Source organism: Calonectris borealis, chromosome 5 (assembly GCF_964195595.1).
Source record: "Calonectris borealis chromosome 5, bCalBor7.hap1.2, whole genome shotgun sequence".
NCBI classification, from domain to species: Eukaryota; Metazoa; Chordata; class Aves; order Procellariiformes; family Procellariidae; genus Calonectris; species Calonectris borealis.
This window is the reverse complement of record NC_134316.1, coordinates 14,358,210-14,378,343: the sequence shown is the minus strand read 5'-3', so window position 1 is coordinate 14,378,343 and position 20,134 is coordinate 14,358,210. Positions and strand designations below refer to the sequence as shown.

The 20,134-nt window shown below is 46.5% G+C and overlaps 1 protein-coding gene across 1 annotated transcript in view; it reads left to right on the top strand.

Annotated features, from left to right (window-relative positions):
- Positions 1 to 8,900: 8,900 nt before the first annotated feature.
- Positions 8,901 to 20,134, top strand: part of EVL (Enah/Vasp-like) — a 161,220-nt gene continuing 149,986 nt past the window's right edge. The window contains exon 1 of the mRNA XM_075151096.1: positions 8,901 to 8,953. Coding sequence (XP_075007197.1) covers positions 8,949 to 8,953 — 5 coding nt within the window. The 5' untranslated portion in view covers positions 8,901 to 8,948. The remainder of the gene's footprint in view (positions 8,954 to 20,134) is intronic.

The following is a 20,134-nucleotide window of genomic DNA, read 5'->3' as shown; positions in this document are numbered from 1 at the left end:
TGTTGCTGTCGTGTGCCAAGCATTCAGCTACTCCCTTTCAACTTTCTTCAGTTTCAATTCCTGTTTCTTGCCCGTACCTGCACATATTGCTGCCCTTAACTGCTTATGAAACCAGTGGCCCTGACTACCTCTCTGATCGTTTTGGGGCTGAGTTCCTGGTTTCTTACTGTATCTGTGTCCACGCTGCTTCTTTGACTTGAACTTAGCAATATGAGTGACTTTGCATCTGCTTTTAGCCCCCTCCTGCCCGCCCTCCTGCCCTCCTTGTATGAGCGTACCGAGGCGATCAACAGTGTCTCATTTCTCGAGTGTCTCCGTTTGTCTGTAATGTATATCACATACTTAGATTTTTAAAATCTTTTGAAAGTTTTTAGGGTAGGGATTTTTTTTCTCTGTTGTGGTATGGCATTTAGCAATGGGGTTTGGTGATCCTACACTCACTGCAACAGCAGGACTGTCATATTTGTCCAAAATGATGAGCATGTATAGCCAGGTAACACCTCTGTGTCAGGATGTTCAAAGTGATTAGCTACTGAAATTGATAATATCTGTTCTCTAAGTCTTAAATTATTCAGAAAACAATACATACGCTTTCAAAAGACTTCTTCCTCCCTCTTCTATACGCTTAGAAAACAAACATAGACTTAATCTGGTTTTTATGATCATCGCCCATATTCAAGTAGAGGCTTTTCATTATTTTCTGTACCTCTCCTGCCTGTTTTCACATATTTATTTTACTCCTAAAGGACAGATATTTTTATTATATCAAAACTACAGCCTTTTTCAACTTAATTCTGTAGGTACGACTTGAATTACTATCTGAAAGATGATTATTACATAGATTCTTCTGGTAGTGCTCGGTTTTGACAGGTTGTTGAAACCTGACAGGTATTAACAATTTCTAACAAACAGATGAGCTCTACCAAAATCAGTCACTGTATTAAAAGAAAAAAGTAAAAAAACAGCGAAGAAAGGAGATAAATGTAAGAGAAAGTAAATAGTTTTCCAATGCTCGTGAATTAAAAACACCCCACCATTTCAAATGATTAAAAAAATCCTCTCACAAAGCAAGTCATTTTTGTAAAATGGATTTTTTACTGTTCTAATCAAGACAAGTCATATTTCCTATGCGAAATGTTTGGATTAAATTTGTTCTTTAAAAGAATTAATATTAGAAGGTATTATTTCCCTTCAAAATTATTCGTGTGACAAGAGTTTGCAAGAGCAAACAGACCGTTTTTTGCAAGGGTTGGCATTTTTCATTTCTTCAGGTTCTGCTCTGGGAAGCAGGCGGTCTTTTCGTTGTGTTTTCTCCTCCGTCCCTGGAACGAGGGCTGTTGACAGATCACTCGACTGCATCTTCTAAAATCCTACAGATGGCAGGGAAAATGTCACTTTAATTACTAGTGAAAAGAACAGACTTACGAGAAGCCTAAACAGAAATCTTTTTCTTCCATTACTGGCCGGGATTCATAGCTGCGCTGGGGCGGTCTGGTCGGTGCCGTGCCGCTCTCGCGCTGCACGGGCTGCCCTTCAGAAGAGCTGCCCCAAGCCAGAGCATCTCCCAGCCCAAAAGATGGGAGATGAGGAACCGACTCCTGAGGGGAAGGACAGAATCGCACCCAGATCTGTCTGCTCCTGGACGGAGGCTGCTGGCTGCCGGATGAGTGAGTACATTAGCGGTTCACGCTCCTGCTGGGAGAGATTTATGTTTCTCCTGAGTCATGCAGTTCTGCGGCAATTTCATTGTTCTTAATGGAACAACTTTGGCCCCTGAATTCATTAAATAATTATAGAAGGCTAAGGGATAATTTACGTGGAGGTATTGATGACAGTTCAGCCAAAGCTGCCATCTAGCACTAGGCTTGGTAGACCTTATTTCTGACAGTGGTGATACCAACGGGCTCATCTGTGAAAGCCGCTCGGGGGACCTTTGTCAATCAGGATGATTCACAGCACTGTGGGTTCCTCTTGGTCTCCTGCCAAATGTGGAAGCGTAGGAAGGTGCCTCCTTTCGACAGAGCCTCTACGCTGTTAGTGTCACCAGGCTCTGCAGGCACTTCTTTGGACCTTGCATTTTGTCTGTGTTTTTATGAAAGCTTGAGGTCTTGGACTCCATGAAAAGTGGTTCCTCTCCACCAGCTCCACAGTCCCAACTTAGCACAAGTTTGTTTTTACCATCTTTTGGCTATCTACAAACTACTTTAATTTAAACATTTCCATTCATTTGTAGTGGACATATCTGTACCTTAAAGGCTGCCTCTTTGGGTCTAGTCTGAGGTGCTGAGGTTATAACCATGAGAATGGCGACCTGTTTTCTGGATCTCCGTGCAAGTGAACGGGTTTTTTGCATGAGCTTCTAAGAGATGAACATTTTTAAAATCTGACCCGTGGAATTACTTAGGATAAACACGTAGCCAGAGGGAAACAAATTCAGCTGCTCTGTGGATTCTGGCTATCAGCACTATACGAGCTACATTTGCTCCAGATTCCAGGTTGTAGGCTAAAGAAATCTCCTTCAGGCTGTCCAGTTATTATGGTTAGAAAGCAAAACTTAAAGCGGCTGGATGAGTTCTGCAGCCGTGTTAGATTATTGTAATTTGCTGTTGCCTTGCATTGCCCTCGCACTGCAGAGATGTGCTGAAGAGGGAACTGTCTGCTCGAGGCAGCCTGAAGAGAACACCTCTCTCTACAAAATCAATTGCCTTGGCTGTTCATTCTGGATTCAGTTTCTCATTAAGATAAATGTCAACATTTTAGGGCTCCTTCCTTCCTGCCCAGCTTCTCCTTTTCAGCAGCTTTCATTGACATCATAATTCCGAATTTATGACATCAGTGTATAACCACAGGGGAGGTTATTATCCCAGAGGTTCACGTGTTTTGGCCTCCTTACAGCACCTGAAAAGAGCAGAAGCTGAGCTCTGAGAGTCTCTGTGTACGGCTTGAGCAGTTGGAGAGCCAGCTGACAGGAGGCTCAGTTTAAGTGAGAAGCCCTCTGGCATTTCCCCTACCCGCAGCTCCTGTTCAGCAGAAGATCTGGCCACACGCAGTTTAGCAGCCTGGAGAGTCCCCGACTATCTCTGACTTCATGAGCACAGCATCGCCTCTGTGCCGAGACCTTTCGGACTAGTTTTGGGTGAGAACACTGCTGCTTTTGTTACCCCGCTGTGACAAGCCTGGCCTCTTTCTAAAAAGCTCAAGCCCAAACAGTCTTGACCTTGCAAGAGTGGGACCAAGGGGATTTAAATAATGATAAAACAAACAAAATGAAGCGGCTCCTTGCCTGGCTCAGTACAGCCTTCTCTGCAAGAGACAGTAAAGATACAGACTGTCCTCCGAGGGCACTATGTTATCCCCTGACTTGGGACATGCCGTATCAAAACACAGGCTTTGGAAATGCTCGGATGGGGCTAAACCATAAGCTGAGGCAGTATTTCTTCAAAAAAGCCAAAGTTATTTGTTAAAAGGAAAACTGGAATTGTCAGGCATGTTTATATTTCACGTTCCTGCTCTTCTGCCCTCACCCTAGCATGAAAATGCATCTCTGGGGATGCTGCTGGGGAGGCTGGACCACTGTTCCCTCCGAGTGCCGCAGGAGGGTGCGTGGTCTTTGGAAACACCCTTACGGGTTTGCCTTTCGCACGCTGGGCACCTACGTGCTTGCAGGTTCCTGGTGTCTTTTCCTTAAGTTGCATGTAAAAGTTGTTAAGGAAAAATCACCGATGGCCTTGAACAGATAAGACCATAACAGTCCCCAGGGCCTGCCTGCAAGGCGAAGCTCCTCCCTGCCTGCAAAGCTGCAGCTTCCTGCTCCAGCCTTCCTAGCGATTGTAAACCCTGCTCTCCCGAGGCGTAACGGGAAAAATAGAAGTGCCAGTGAGCTCCTCCCTTTCCGAGAGAAGGTGCTGGCCTGAGGACTATCCCCCACCACCATCCTGAGAGCGCAGTTGGACCCTTCTGTTCCTTGGCTCCCATCTTCACTTGAGGAAGTACAATAAAATACAGAATTAAAGTATATCAACGGTGTCTTTTTTCCTACTTATTGTCTGCCTTTTCCTATATCACTCCCCCTTTTCTTTCCCTTCTTCATTCTTTCTTCTCCTCATTTTTGCCCTTTTCATCTAATTTCCTTTTCTCTCCTTGTTAAAAAAATCCCAAACCTCTGTATTTCCCTCATTTTTCTCTAGTCTCCATTCTCTTGTTCCCTTCAGCTCTTGCCAGAATCTTCTGCTACTTGAGCCTTTGTTCCAGCCTTTTTTCGTTCCTTCCTTCTCACCCCAAGACTGGATGAAGCGTTGCTAAAGAAATCCAGGTTTTGGGGACTCTCTGGTCACAGCCCTGCTGCAGCTTCTTTCTCTCGGTCTCCCTGCAGGTGGAGCACGCTGCCGGCCCCTGCGGGCGCTGAGGGATTGCTCTCCTTCGCTGCCAGGGCCGCGCCAGGGCTCTCTTTGGGGCTGCCATAACAAATCGGAGATGGGACCTAGACCTTTGCCAAATGGTGCCAAAGATCACGGAGAAAGTCGTAAGCAGCCAAACACACGCGCATGGTGATGGGTGAAAACCAAGCATCCAGGACTGAACCCCTCTGAGTTTTGGGAATCTTTGGATCTCACTTTGCACCTGAATTTGGTAACCGTGTTCTCTCTGCCCCAGCGAGGTGTCCATGAAATTGTACAATTGAAACCCAGCTTCAGCTGTGGCAAAGTTATGAGTCACGTTGCTGTCTGATGAACAATTTTTTAGAAATAAATGCATATGTGTATTACTGGACATAGTATAATGAATTGGTATAATGAATTCCCCTCAAGGGTGACTTTCACAAGGCTAAATCCTCCATCCTTAGGAAAAGCCTTCCAAAAAAAAGTGTGTAAAACAAGCTATTGTGGACATTTGTTTTTCTTGAAAAGAGCTAGGTATTTTTGTGGACAAGCCCACAGGAAAGCCCGAGAGTTTCAAGCGAAAGCTCTGAGCTGGACAAATTCAGTGGGAAAAAAATCACCACGAGACTCTTGCTGCACCAACGTGTAGCTCTGGACGTGGCATTGACTCACTGAGAAAAACAACTGGTTGACCTTGAGCTCCTGGTACGAGGATATTTACAGAGGATGTTGCCCCAGGCTGTGTGACTGTTTAAGGAGGGCATCCTTCTCCTCCCCCTCCTCCTCCTCCTAACACGAAATCTCTGAAGTGACAAAGAGAGCAGGCCTCCGGGCAGTTGTTGCAGCAGACCCGGAGGGGGGCAGATCCATCAGGGTTTGCCACGCAGGAGGTCACAGCCAGGAAAGACGTGACCCTAGGGACAGTAGTTTTCTTGTGCAGGTCTTTGTTGGGCCGTGCAGGAGGGGAGAGCTGCGAGGGGGAGCGGGAAGGCCAACGAGGCCGGCAGGATGGACAGACACCCTGGTGGGACAGGATTTCCCCCTGGGGAAAGAGCAGGTGAATTGACAAGACTGCAATCTGAGATTATAGATTTTTTTTCATACAAATGAACAGATTGAAGTCTCTTAGAAGACGTATCGTTCTGACAGCAATGTAGTGTAAGATTTGTCCCAGCAAAACAATTATTACATGGTTCAGTCATGTCTTTCCATCAACGGTGATCTGGTGGACACTTGAACCCATGAACGTTGAAGAAACAGCCTCATGGATTGGGATACAACAAAGATTTTTAACACTGCTCTCCTATTTCTGTGCCGTTAGTAGCCAGCAAGATTGGCATATGTAACCGTATGTAAATTTTTTTCTCCTTTTCTCTCTTGCTTCTTGATACAAGAATAAATAAAAAGGCCAACATAACTGACCAGTAACCTCACATACTCTGCATTTCTGCATCAGTTCTCAAACCACTTCCTGGGCAATTAAGCCTTCCAACCCTTTGCAAGGGTACACATTGCTCAAGTTTATAGCCAGTGAGGTGTTGCAACTTGCCCAAGGACGATACCTCTTCTCAGGAGGCAGTGCAGGTACAGAGCCGCAAGCGGTGGAAACCACCCCCGTGCGCTAGCCGGTTGGTTGCAGGCCCTGCTGGGCAGCTGCCAGGGACTGGATGTGTCCATGCTGGGGCATGTGGTGGTTGGAGTTTCAGCTCTTTGTAAAGACTCATGAGTCTCTCTGCAACATCAGGTTCCCCTTTATGCTGTGCAGTGTACGTGCCCAGATAAAAGTCTTTGCGGAAGATGTTTTTGCTTACTTTAGTTTTATATCTTAACCCCGCAGTGATTTATGTACATTTCTTTGCCTATTTGATTTGTACCTGTTATAAATCTATCTTAAGGAAATTACATTTAAAAAAAAAGAGATTATCAATGAACTCACACATGGATTTGCTCATTTAATCATGTTTTAAGTTCTAGTACAATTACCGTGAAACTTTCTAGTTTAATAAGCATCCTCCTTGCCTTATGCTGCCTCCCATATGTTGCATGTGCTGGTCACTGACCCACACGCTAAAGGATTAGTCAGATGATAGTAACAAGGAAATAGGTTTTATTTTTCCTCATTATTTCTTCATAAGCTTGCTACCTTCAGCAACCCCATCACAAATTACATGGATGAGTTTCTACAAGCCACTGTCACTCGGGGGAGACTGCATAACAGACCTATGGTCTGACACCTTTGTTTCTTTATGCAAACAACATATATTGTGCCTTCTAGGAAATTTAGGATAATTGCTTGTAAGAAAGGACTATAAGCTTTAGTTTCAAACAATTGGGCCCCTTAGTAATAGGGGGAGCTTCTTTAGGAGAGATCACCTCTGCCAGAAGTGAGCTTACATTAATTGGTGGGGTGACTTGGGAAGAGGATGGCGCAGACGTGCTATGGGACAAGGAAGGCATGAGCTGGGCTCTGTGCTAATGAGGCACAGAAGGGGTGGGGGTTCCCTCCCCCTGGCCCTTCAGTAACTCTGTCCCTAATTAGTTTTTGAACATCTTAATGATCATTGAAAATAGCAATTATCAGATATGCATTACCTACCAAGGAACAAGCAAGGCCCTGAATAAAAGGCATATACATTATTACTACTACGGCTTTTGTTGTTGTCGTATTGTTGTTGTTGTTGTTATTGTTGTAGTAGACTTTTATTTAGTATTGAGCTGCAGCAGGCAGCAGCGAGGCTTGACAAGCCAATGGTGAAATAGGTCTCTAGGGCATCAAATCTATGGGCTTGATTTTTGCAACATTTATTCTAGTGACATAGGCTACTATTACAGTAAAAATAAGTGCTGTGTTGGCCTGAATATAGGAAAACCTTAACTTTTCAGAGAAACGGAAATGAAAATGTAAAGTATTTGTATTAAAAACGGCCCCCACTGCTTTGCTCCTGCACAGGCTTTGCCGTGCCTGATAGTTTCCAGCACGGTCCTGCAGTCTGCTTGCTCTGCACCATGGGCACCCTGAGACCTCGCACCGCTTGCCAGCCATACGCACTGCCCTGCAGCCCACCTTCCCCCATCCACACTCCCTGCACCTTCCCCAAACTGCCTCTGCGCAGAGGGAGAGGGGCTACAGTGCCCTTGCCCGTCATGGCACATGCGGATGGAGGTGGGCCTCAGGGAGTGATGGGAGCGGTGTTAATCGGGACACGGACACACGGGGGGAGGGAGAGGGCCAGAAACCATTCCTGTTTCAGATGCAGCGTGGACACACGTGCCAGATGCCTGGAAACCCACTGCTTGCTGTGGGATGACATGGTTGTTGTGGGTTTTTTTGTGTCCAAACTGGATGATGCAGAACTGGGAGAGATCTGTGGGAGAGGGACCCACAGATTGTCAGTTTGAAGAGCCTTTACTCTTGAGAAGTGCCAGTGAAGTTATGGTGAACTACATACGAAAGACCTGAGAAACAACTGCAGTATTTAGTCCCACATCGTGCCAGATGCTTGAGGATATCTAAGCGACACCACTTTCAATATCATCTTTTTCTAGTGGGTGGTGCGTGGGAAGAGGCAAAGAGGTGTGGAGGGGGGCAGGGGAAGGTCCAGACTCTGGACCTGCAAAGAAGCTGTTCCCGATGGTGGAGATCATCACCACGCGGTTCAGGCTACACAAGAGAGCTGGCAGGAGGTGACTGGAAGGAGAAGAGCAGAGAGTCAGGGATGGGACTGGGATGTGGAATGGGAAGGAGAAGTGGATGGGGAGAAGCAGCAGGGCTGGGAGGAAGCCCAGGGAACCCCGGGGCGGGTGGGGAAGGTGCGTGCGGAGGATGGACGCGGCTGACAGCAGGATGAGAGAGCTCGCAGGGAAACTCATCTGGGGCAAGTGGGAAGGGTGGCGGAGCAGAAAACACAGCTTCCCTGCAGTGGAAGTACAAATTCTGCCCTTGCTTCCATCCACAAAAGCACCGATTTTTAACGCTGGTATACAGGACCCCCCCAGCACTTTGCAGAGGAGAGGTCTGCGACCGCGGCCCTGCCCCTGCTCCAGCCCGGTTCGGGGACGCGGCATGTCCAGTTCCCCGGGCCTTCGCACCGGCACCGGCACCGGGAGGAGCCCGGAGGAGCCCGGAGCCGCCGATCGGTGCCGCGCGCGGTGCGCGGCCGCTCCCCACGCCCGCGCCCTGCCTCACCTGCGCTCGCCCCGCGGGCAGCAGCGGGGGGCGATCGGGCGGGGCGGGGCAGGGCGGGGCAGGCTCCCCCCGCCACCCCCCCGGCGGAGGCTGCGCGGGGCGGGGCGGCGCGGCCCCGCCGCGCGTGGGAGCCGAGCGGAGCGGCGCGGAGCGGGGCGGGCGGCAGCGGCGCTTTGTCCTGCCCACACACACAGACACACGCAGCGCAGCCGGGCGGGAGCCGGCAACATGGCCGGGCCGGCGGAGGGGCTGCCCGCCGCCGCCGCGCTGCCCGGCTAGCGCCGCGGGGCCCGGCGCTGCGAGTGGGGCGGCGCCGCCGCCGGAGCCCCCCCGCCGCCGCCGCCCGCCCCCGGCCCCGGCCGCCGCCGCGCCCCGCCGGGAAGATGAGGTGAGTGCGGGCGGCCGGGGGATGCGCAGCGCCGCGCGCCGCGAGCAGGGCTCCCCGCCGAGCCTGCCTGCGGGGGCCGGGGGGGTGTCCGCGGTTCCCCCCGTGATGGTGTCACGCCGTGGGGGGTGGGGATTTCCTGTGCGAGTGGAAGGCGGAGGAGAGGTTAAGCAATGCGGCGCTTCCTAGACCTTCACCGGATGGATAATACGAGTGGGTGGTGACATTTTTGGCATGTTTGACTGTCAGTGCCTAAATCCATATGACAGATTATCTCGGCGGTTACAAAAGGCTGTAAGCGCCTTGAAAATAGTGCTGCGATGTACAGCCAGGGATCCTGGTTAATGCTGCCGTGCCGCACAGCCCGGGGGTACGGCGGGATGAGCCTCGGACGAAGTGCCCTCCGGGCGGTAAGGACAATGTGCGGGGTGTGAAAGAGGAGTTCCTGAGCGGAGAGGAGATGTGATTTCTCCCGAGCATCCAGCCCAGGTCGTGCCTGAGCTCCCGGAGTCTCTCTCTCATCAGGCAGTGAGTGCTCCAACTCGTAGTTTTCCCGAGGTCAGTTTGTCTATTGTGAATATGAAAAGCAAAAAAAAAAAAAACAAACCAAAAAAACCAAACCAAACCCCACAGATTTCCTGCAGCCAGATAAGTGCCTGGTGGAAGGAAGGAAGGAAGGTATTATTTGTTTTGGTTCATACTCTTCCAAACCTCTCTCTTTCCTCGTTTATTCAAGAGTTCACTTGAGCTGTCAGTATCTCGGAGCAACCCAGCCTCTGATTCATGTTCTAATACTAGTGATTCTTTCCACTCAATTATTATCTTTAGCAAAGTAAAACCGCTTTGGGAAACCTTAAAAATGGAAATAATAGTTTGAAGCCAGATACCTTTCTGTGGTGCCTGATCCCTGAATTGCAAGGTTGGCATTGCTCCTTGGAAGTACAGTGCAAGTCTAAAAACCTTTGCCTGCATTTACAGTTACATTTACTCCTGACACTATCATGTGTGTTGAAGGCTTGGAGGTGCATTGATTTATTTAGTCATTTATGTTACCATTAGTTTTCTTCACTTCCTTAAAATTACGTCCTTGGGGAGGGCCAAAAGCACATGAGCCTGCAATGTCGTGCGACTGGTGGCCTAGACCCCTCTGGTCTCCACACAAAAGGTGTATCTGCATCAGTCTCACCTGGTCTGATGATGCTGCTGCTCAGAGACCTCCAGAGATAAGTCATCAAACACAACAGATGGCAGTGAAGTCTTCCCTTGCTTCCTCCCATTCAGTTAGTAGCCCAGTTGGTAGAGCTCTTCCCCATGAAGAAGGGCTGGTAGAGCTCTTCCCCCGTGAAGAAGGAAAGCTGACTTTCTGACTCATAAGCATATCTTTCACCCCCGAGGAGGCATCACGGGGTGAGTTGGAAGGCTGCAACAGTTTTCAGTTTCTCCCACTGAAGGTACCCTGCTCCGCACAAATGTCTGCAGTTGGTGGTTGTGTTTTTTGTTGGAAGAGGTAGCAGGAAAGAGAGAGACCCACAAAGACTGAATTAGGGTACCATAATGCACCCAAAGTAATCCCCACTGTGAAAGCTAGGGCACTCTCAGGGGAGGTGTGAGCTACAGGGCATTTTGGAAAGAAAAAGCAGCTTAACTGCAGGAGGGGCTTCAGGACTTCCCCATATCCTCACTTTTGACGATGATGGATGGGGCGCTTCTCCAGGTTCGACACCTAAGGCCAGGCTGCGTCTGGTCTAGGTGGGGGAGCTGGCACCCGAAGTTGGTCTGTGTGTGCTGCTGGGCGCGTCTCTGTACAGCTGCCCCTTCCTGTTTTCTCCATATGACGCTTGGCATCTGCGGGTGTATCACACTTAAAATAGTCTTTTCTTATGAATACCACTTTTAAACTTTAACGTACATGCTTGTTTTGGTTTTTTTTGAAAGAATTCCTGTTTTTAAAGGTTTTCGTTCCTGATTTTTTTACTCGCATATACAGACATTACTGAATAGGTTGTACTTGTCAGTAAACATGTCTGCAAATCACCCTAAAACCTTTTTCAGTAACAATTCCTGTTTAATAAGTATAGACTATATAATTCCAAAAGACCCTGGCAGGCGATACAATAATTTAATAAAAACCTTCTTAAAACGTTTGCTTAGCCATGTGTGTTTTATTTATATTGCTTTTGTGGTGAATAGATTACAGTGCTATTCTTTGCACAATTGCATTTATGTGATGGTTTCCATTTTTTGATAATTTCTTTATGTCTTCACTTCAAAGGTATAAAGTGTGTGTATAGTGGGTGTACCACCGGTCTTAGTAATAAAACAGATTATAATAGATGTTCTGTCTCAAAAGTGGATTAGGATTCCTGGGTGGAAAATGCTAAAGTGCAGGGGTATTATTACTTCTTAGTATATAAAAATATTGCTTTAGTGCAACAAATGTTGAGGTTATTCTACAGCAGATATTCATTTATTCTTGGAAGTAAGAGAATTAGCTCACGTTTGGGAAAATGTCTATGAATATTGCTGTAGATGAAAATAAGATTTTTACATTCTGTCAACAGAGGTGTAACCTCACATTTCTTAGTCATACATGTAGTTTATAAGGCATCTGTGTTTCAGTGGTCTCTGTTCTTAAAAATAAAAACCAGCTATAGCATTTTGGGTGTATCCCTGAAAAAATCTTGACTCTCTCTCTCTCTGCTATGTCTGCGGTGAGTGTAAGTTGGCTCTCTGTGCTGCGGTCCTCAGGCAGTGACGTGGGGAAAGCCTCCGACTTTAAGCACTTCGTTTTTTCTAAACATACAGAACATACAGTGAATATCTAGAGATGGAAACAACCTCTAAACAGAATTATTAAGATTAAAACTATACCTCCTTACTCTTTTGTGGTAACACATGCTTTAATCCAACCCAAGGTAATGAGTTCAGTACAGAAGTTACTGGGGAAAACAGTGTCCCTTAGCACCTTAACGTTTGTAGAGTTCTCTAGCTAAAGTCAACCTTTTATTTCTGACATTTCTGTAGAGCTGCCAACTGGAAATCCTAAAAAGCTGTTGTATTTAGCCCTAATTTAAAGGGATGGAGCAACACCCTGAGAAAAAGAGAACGGAATATTCACAGTATAAACCTATTTTAATAACAGGAAGCGTATATACACCATTTTTCTTAAACATCTTGTTTTCTGACATAAGCAAGCGAAGTCTTTACATTTGTTCCACTAAACACAATGTATTGAGCATTTCATTGTCTTCCACATTTTCTATTCATTAAGCAGTTCATGAGATAACTCGAGAGTTATGCCAATGCTTATAGTTTGCTTGGAGGGTAACTGGAGGTGTATGTATGCAGTGTTATTTTCAAAGTTTTCTTTTTCTTTACTGTTTCTTTCTGTTTGCATCTGTAATAAATCAGAGAGAATGTGTTGTTTGTGTATAATGTCATCAGAATTGGGGTTACCGACCTCACTGGACTAGCGGCCTGTGTAGCCCGGCGCGCTGTCTCTTGCAGCAAAGCAGTAGCATCCCCTGAGATGGATAATAAAATCGAGTTGTGTATAAAGTTTCATTTAACCTTGTCACTTAGTAATTGATTTCTGAGCTGGAGCAATATTCTTGCTACTTAGCTAATTTTTGTTTAATTTGAAAACTCTGTCCTGCCATGTTCTGACTCCCGCTATGTGCCTTGGCATCATGGCGTGCGTGGCTATGGGTTCCTGGGGGCGGTTGGGAGTTGTCAGACCGCCTTCTGCAGTCATGCCTTTGGGTACGTTTAGGTTTGCAGCCTTTCAAGCCGAATCTGTGCTATGCAGTTCTGCCAGTGTCACTCGATGAGAAAACACCCAGCCCTTTGGCTGTCATGGTTTCGTCAGCAAAATCCCAAGTGTGGATACTATGCTGCTGACAGAAGCTTTTGTTAGCTCAGCTTAGATCTTTAGAGGGGCCGTTTAGCTCTAGCTGCAGACAAACTCCTTTGTCAGCAGATTTTGGACCTCTGCGGAAGGTTGCACCACGCTGGCTATGGCCATGCAAAGGCAGCGGCAGTGGCTCATCGGGAACCGAGCGATGCTGGGTTTCCTTCAGCATACCCTACTGTTGGACAGGTGAACAGGCAGGCCAGTTGTACTTCTTTTATACTAATTGTTATTCTGTATACTTAAAAAATAAACTTATTTTCCCCTCTCTAAAATAAAGCATAAACTCTGGACATCTTCTTGTGCATTCCCTCTTTTTTTGAATATTTTGTCTTGTGTTCTTGTAGTGGTATAATCGAGGCTGAAGGTAATCTTTCAAGTGTCTGCAGATCTGTTTAGCTCAATATTGTGGTTTTGTGTGGCATGTCACTTCTGTCCTTTCCTGGATCACTCAGACGGTGTTAAAAGTGTAGATGAGGCGCTTAGGGACGTGGATTAGTGGGCATGGTAGTGTTGGGTTGACGGTTGGACTCGGTGATCTTAGAGGTCTTTTCCAATCTTAATGATTCTATGATTCTATGATTCTATGAAACAACAGACAGAACAGCTGATGCAGAACAGCTCCGTTAGAAGTGTGTCGCGATTAAAGGTGTCTGCATAGTCTTTCTTTGTACTTGGCTTGGTGCTTCCTTTGGACAGTACAATACTTCTCTCTTTGTAAGTGTTTAAGTATTTGTAAGTATTTCTTGTAAGAAATCATCAAAATCTTTCCAAAAGTGCAAACACAGTTCAGGCTCAAATAATTTCCCATATCTTGCAAGTTAGCAATTTTGTGATATCTTTCCTTTTTTCTTGCTATCCGTCATTGTTTCTCTCAGTTCTGGGCACTGTGTAAGGAGCAGTATTGAACCTCTTTAGAAAAGATTTCTAAAGCTGCTGCCAAAATAAAATGAATCCTGACTAATGTTCAATCCTAATAATTACAGAATTAAAATAAGTTGAATGAGCTTTCTTTATCTGAGAAGGTCACTATAGATATTTCAGGTTTCTTTGCTGAATCTGAATCTTAGTATCATCTCATCCACTTTCTATTTACATTTAAAAAAAAAATACTAGCTGATGTTTTGGTATTGTCCTTCATTGCAGTAGATAAGCAGTAAAAACTACTCCAGTGTACATCGGTATTGCTCCTGCAAGAGGATGGGGAGTTTCGGGACCTATTTTCTGTTTTCCTCACAGCCATTGTAGAACACTAGGGATTCACAGTGCTTCTCCCCCTTTTTGTTTTTCTGAGCCTTGTGCCTAGGTTCAGTTTCTCAGGAGCAGGGAGGAGAGGTGGAGTAGCTGTGCCACCGTTTCTTCATCTCACCCCATTGTTCGCCCTTCAGCGGATTTCATCCGCAGTCACCTACCCAAGACTTCCATTTCATCTGCTTTTTGATCTAATGCGCCATAATGAGGGGGAGCGACCGAAAGCCGCCCTGCTAAAGCTCGGAGCTTCCACCAAGACGTATTTGAGCCGCGCACCAGTGAAGCCCCCGTCCTGCAGGAGTCCAGCCGTAATGCAGCCCAGGGAGAAGACACCAGACCTCCAGACAGGCTGCCGTGAGGCCCCCGAGGTGTAAGTCATGGCAGCACACAGCCTTGCTTAGGTTAATCATCTACCTTGTTCCTGGCTAATTAGCCCACGGGGAGCTTTGCAGTGTAAGGATAGGCTTTTCCCAGTACCTGGGCTAGCAGAGACGTTTCTAGCCTGCACCGTAGGAAACGGAGTAACCTGATGGTTCATCCGGCACGTTCTCCCGGTGATGGCTCTGTGTTCACGGGTGTGCGCGCGCATCACCCAGTAACACTCAAAGTGTGTTTCAGTCTGGGTTGTGACCGTTGAAATTGAAAACAGTTTACATTTGGTCTTTTTTTTTCTTTTTCATTTCTGGGGTATTTAGCACTGCAGAATGTTTTTTCCTGTGAGACTTTGCATTTTTGCATTGAGCAAACACTCAAATGGTATTGACAGTCTTTCCAAAACTATTCTGCACTTAAGAGTTATAAAAGCGTTAAGAATATCTATTTTTATTAATCAGAGGAGACAGACTGAGCAAGTCCTTACCAAAAATTTGAGCCTGGAAACCTGCTTCACATTTCTGACTATCCAAAATGCCATTCTGTAACATCACAACAACTAGTGAAGCATTACGTTTCACTGGATATTTCACAGTCCTGGAGTGGGAGAGACATGTGGGGGCCAGAAACTTTTGATTTTCCATCTTGATGTAGGCATTCAAGCCTTACATTTGTTTCAAGTTCAGTGTTAGTTTATGTGTTTCTTCTGAGTTCTCATTCTTGCTCCCCTCAGCTGTGCCAACTTAGCCACTTGTGGTTTGGTAGGGTGAACCAGATCATGAAGTCTTTACAAAGACTGAAGAAAAGAAAATTCACACTTTCCATATACAAAGGGTGTATATTTATATGGGGTAGGAGCAAGCAGGAGGCTGAAAGGTTGAGGTGGTGCTCCCTGGCACCACCAGAAATGCTTATGAAACCGTTTCTCCAGGGAACGCTACTACTACAAACTAAAATTTGGCTTTTACTGAGATGCTACTCCTGCTCTTCCTCTTATCCATCACAGACCCTCCAAGTCAGGCTCCCCAGTGCTTGCGCTACAAACTGTGTAGCCTAGCTGGTAGTACGGATGAGCATTTTCTAACTACTAACCAGGTTCCCCGTCCAATAAAAGGTATTTTTCACCTGAGTTCATGATGGAGGTGTTGTTTTCCCTCTGAGTTATGTATACTCTTGACCAGGAATTCAACACCTTTCTTCACATCACTAAACCTCCCTCCCTGCCTGAATTTCCTTCAGGCTTTCATGCGATCACCCTGATAATCGGCAGCGAGGCTGGGCCTGTTTTGTGGAGTCACAGAATGGTTTGGGTCGGAAGGGATCTTTAAAGGTCATCTAGTCCAGCCCCCCCAACCTGATTCTCTAGATCAGGTTGCTCATAGCCCCATCCAGGGATGGGACATCCACAACTTCTCTGGCCAGCCTGTTCCAGGGTCTCACCAGCCTCATCGTAAAAAAATTTCTTCCTTATGTCTAATCTAAACCTACCTTCTTTCAGTTTAAAACCATTGCCCCTTGTCCTGTCATTACAGGTCCTAGTAAAAAAGTCCCCATCTTTCTTATAAGCCCTGTTTAAGTTCCGAAAGGCTGCATTAAGGTCTCTCTGGGGCCTTTTATTCCCCAGGCAATTTCCTCAGCCTGTCTTCACAGGAGAGGTGTTCCAGCCCTCTGACCATTTTTGTGGCTCTCCTCTGGACCCGCTCCAGCGGGTCCATGTCTTTCTTGCACTGGGGGCCGAGAGCTGGACGTGGTACTCCAGGTGGGGTCTCATGAGAGTGGAGTAGAAGGGGAGAATCACTTCCACCTGCTGGCCGTGCTTTTTTTGATACAGCCCAGGATACAGTTGGATTTCTGGGCTGCCATGCACACTGCCGGCTCATGCCCGTGTGCTAGTTTATTCTCTGGAAGCCCCTTGCTGTTGAGTGCAGATTTCAGTTAGGTGAGCAATTCATTTCTCAGGCAGTAGATGTCATTCCTGCAACTTGAGATCTCATAGTTTTCTTCTGTCTTTAGCTTCACATAGGTGCCAGGATGGATAGACATGTTTTTCTGTGATTTACTGAAAAAAAAAGAAAAAAAAAAAAAAGCTGTGTAGAGCAACTCGGCTTAATGTAGTATCGTGAGTTGTAGTGTGCCGCGGGTGCAGGCATGGGTAGCTGCTCCAGCAAGGAGGACGTAGCAGTTTGGGTCTGGCTTTGCAGAGAGGCTGTTCAGGCCCGGTCCTTGTCATTATGGTGAGCTCCATGGTGCAGATACGCTTTGCTTCCTCGGCTGGTCTGCGGCTGCTAAACCTCTTAACCTTTTTGGCTTCATTTCTTTATCTGCTGGAGGATGACAATACTTACCTGAGAGGGAATTAAGATGATTAAGTAGCTACGTCTCAGTCTAGCACAGGATTTAAGGATATGCTTAAGTTTGGTCCTGTTGAAGTCCTTGCTTTGCTGGAATGGAGCCTCCTGTTCAAAAAGCATTTCTGAGAATGACAAGCATATTTATACTAAGTGCTAAGCATTATAGTGAAGTTCCTTGTGTATTGCCGTCCATTCCTTCCTCCTCTTTCTCCTTTTCCCTTTCCCATCATTCGCTGCTGCTTCTTAGTCAGCATGTGTGTTGCTTTCTTCCTGTGCTTCCTTCCTTTATCCCTCGTCAGTAAGCCACTCCCTCGGTAACGAGGCGATCTAGAAAATACACTGAAATAGTATTAGCAAGAAGTAGGGCCGTGGTCACCATAATCCCTTTAATTGCGTGCTGTATCCTTTTCCTCCGTAGCTGTACACAGATCAGGAGGTTGGTTGCAGTGATGTTCCATGGGTGTACGTTTGCATGCAGCAGGAACAGCTAAACACAGCCAGGACTGTTGAATGCTCATGATAAAAGGTTAGCTTTAAGTAAGTAAATTCAAGTGAAAAAGCCATAATTGGAAATAAGTCTGTTACATGCGTGCTGGATGAGTAGGAATACGTCTTCAGCACTGAATAGACCAGTGCTACTCAACTTGTGGTTTGTGGTCCACAGGACATAAAAAGAGATTTCAAAAATGCCTACAAAAAACTAAAAATCGGAACAGGGAAGTTAAAATCATCCACATATGCACATATTTTCATGCAGTTTGTATATACGTACCCATGCCCATTAGCTCTTCACTGTTCTTATTACCCAGTTAAAATGTTTTTGATCCTAAAATCATCATTTTATTAAATGACTCTGTTTTGTTGGTCACTCTCGTTCCCGCCTGCCAAACAGGACTGAGATTTGAGATAATCCGTGAATTCCTTTTTCAAAAGGATTTGTGATTTAAAATGAGGTAAATACTGGACTAGCATATTTTGACAGAATGAGGTAACTTCAATATTCAGACTTTGTCATGAATTAGTGTTGAGTGCTGCAATACATTTGCATGCTAATCTTTCTATTAAATAACTAAATAAATCATCTAGGTGATTCTAAGTCAATTTTTGATCCCACAGATGTTACGTTGAGAAGTAAGGGTTTGAATCATCCAAATAAAGCAGCCTTGCTATTCTCAGGCAATTAGTCACAAAAGTGGAAAGGAGAGAACGTGGACTTATATATTCATTTTACCTGTATGCTTAATGAAATGTCTTATATCTGTGCCTGTTTGTTGTTTCGCTTGTCTGGTAGTAAGAACCATCTGTGAGGAGGTGGAACAAGGAGTTATATCCCTTCATTGCGCTTCGGCACGTGCAGTGTTTTCCATTAAAGGAGTTCACTGAAGTGCTGCTTTGTCAGCTGCTACCAAAGTGATCCGTAACTCACAACACCGTCTTATGACTCCACCAGTAGCCCAGCGTTGTGATGGATCCTCCCTATACCTCCACTGGTAGCCTGCCATTGTGGTGGGTCCTCCCAGAGCCTGACCTGCTGATTCTTGGCTTTGTATGTATTTGTTTTAGTTGGTGTTGAGCGGTCAAACGCTAGTTCACAGCATATGAATCACATACAACTGCCACCAGGATTGCCACGGTGAGCGGTCGTCCCCGGGGCCGTTTAGCTCATCGCACACCCAGGAGCAGTCCAGAGGAGTGCCTTGCTCTACCTGCAAGTCAGCCTGGAGACCGCCATCCCCCTCCATCCTTGGGGATTTCATCTGCCCACATCTGATGATGGAGGCCGGAGGAAAGCTGGCTGATGCTACAGCATTAAGGTCCTAATCTTGAAAAGACTTTTACACATTCTTGACCTTATTACTGGGAACAGCATCCTTGATGTTTGTGAACCTAGTGACCGTTGTGATAAGACCACTGACCGTAATAAATTTAAGTACATGTGCAAGTATTGACAGGATTGGGGTCTGATGGAGCAGTGAAGGCTCATTTCTTCATTTGAGGGCAGAGCTCAGCAGGGGCAATTTTGTAGCTTTTAGGAAGGGAGCCAAAAGCTACCCTATTCCTGTCCTCTGTATGGAAGTCTGTCGTGGTTTAACCCCAGCCAGCAACTAAGCCCCACACAGTCGCTCGCTCATTCCCCCCCGGTGGGATGGGGGAGAGAATCAGAAGAGTAAAAGTGAGAAAACTCGTGGGTTGAGATAAAGACAGTTTAATAGGTAAAGCAACAGCCACGCATGCAAGCAAAGCAAACCAAGGAATTCACTCACTACTTCCCATCATCAGGCAGGCGTTCAGCCACCTCCAGGAAAGCAGGGCTCCGTCACGTGTAGCGGTGACTTGGGAAGACAAACGCCATCACTCCAAACGTCCCCCCCCTTCCTCCTTCTTCCCCCAGCTTTATATGCTGAGCATGACATCATATGGTATGGAATATCCCTTTGGTCAGTTGGGGTCAGCTGTCCCGGCTGTGACCCCTCCCAACTCCTTGTGGCCCCCCAGCCTCCTCGCTGGTGGGGTGGGGTGAGAGGCAGAAAAGGTCTTGACTCTGTGTCAGCACTGCTCAGCAATAACAAAATCATCCCTGTGTTATCAACACTGTTTCCAGCACAAATCCAAAACAGAGCCCCACACCAGCTACTGTGAAGAAAATTAACTCTATCCAAGCCAAAACCAACACAAAGTCCTCACTTTTAACATATGCAAATAGGAACATAAGCATCTCTTGTTTAAAATATTCCCCCCCAAATGAACAATTACTAACTGAAAACCTGGCAGTAAGTCAAAAGCAAGCCCTGCCCTCGGGGGAGCGGAGGAGGCAGGTGGGTGGTACAAGGAGCGGGTTTGCTGAGAAGCACTGGGGAGGGCTGGGGCTGGTGGAGCCGTCCTGGTGAGGCAGATGAGGTGGGTCCTTCCCTTTCGGGGGGTTCACGAGCAAAAGTGGAAATAAGAAGTGAACAGAAAGATGGGCAGAGCATTTAGCGTAACTGAGGCATGTGTGTGTGTGTAGTGGGGGGTCCCACTGGGCCTGTCGTGTTGACCCCAGGGAACACTCCCTCTTTTTGTGGTCCTCAAGATGTTGCCCAAGTTTGAGCTGCAAGGGTCTGCTTGTCTCTTCTGTCCTGTCTTGCTAAACAAAAATAGTGCCAGAACTGCGTGACTGCAACCCTTTGCAGGATCTCAAAAAACCTGAGCCAGCATACTATTTTAAAATTTCATGGTATTAAATATGAGAGTGTTACAGAAATAGCAGAGAGGAGACCGAGCCAGGCAGCAAACTAGGGAAGACAGAAACGAGTTTGTAAG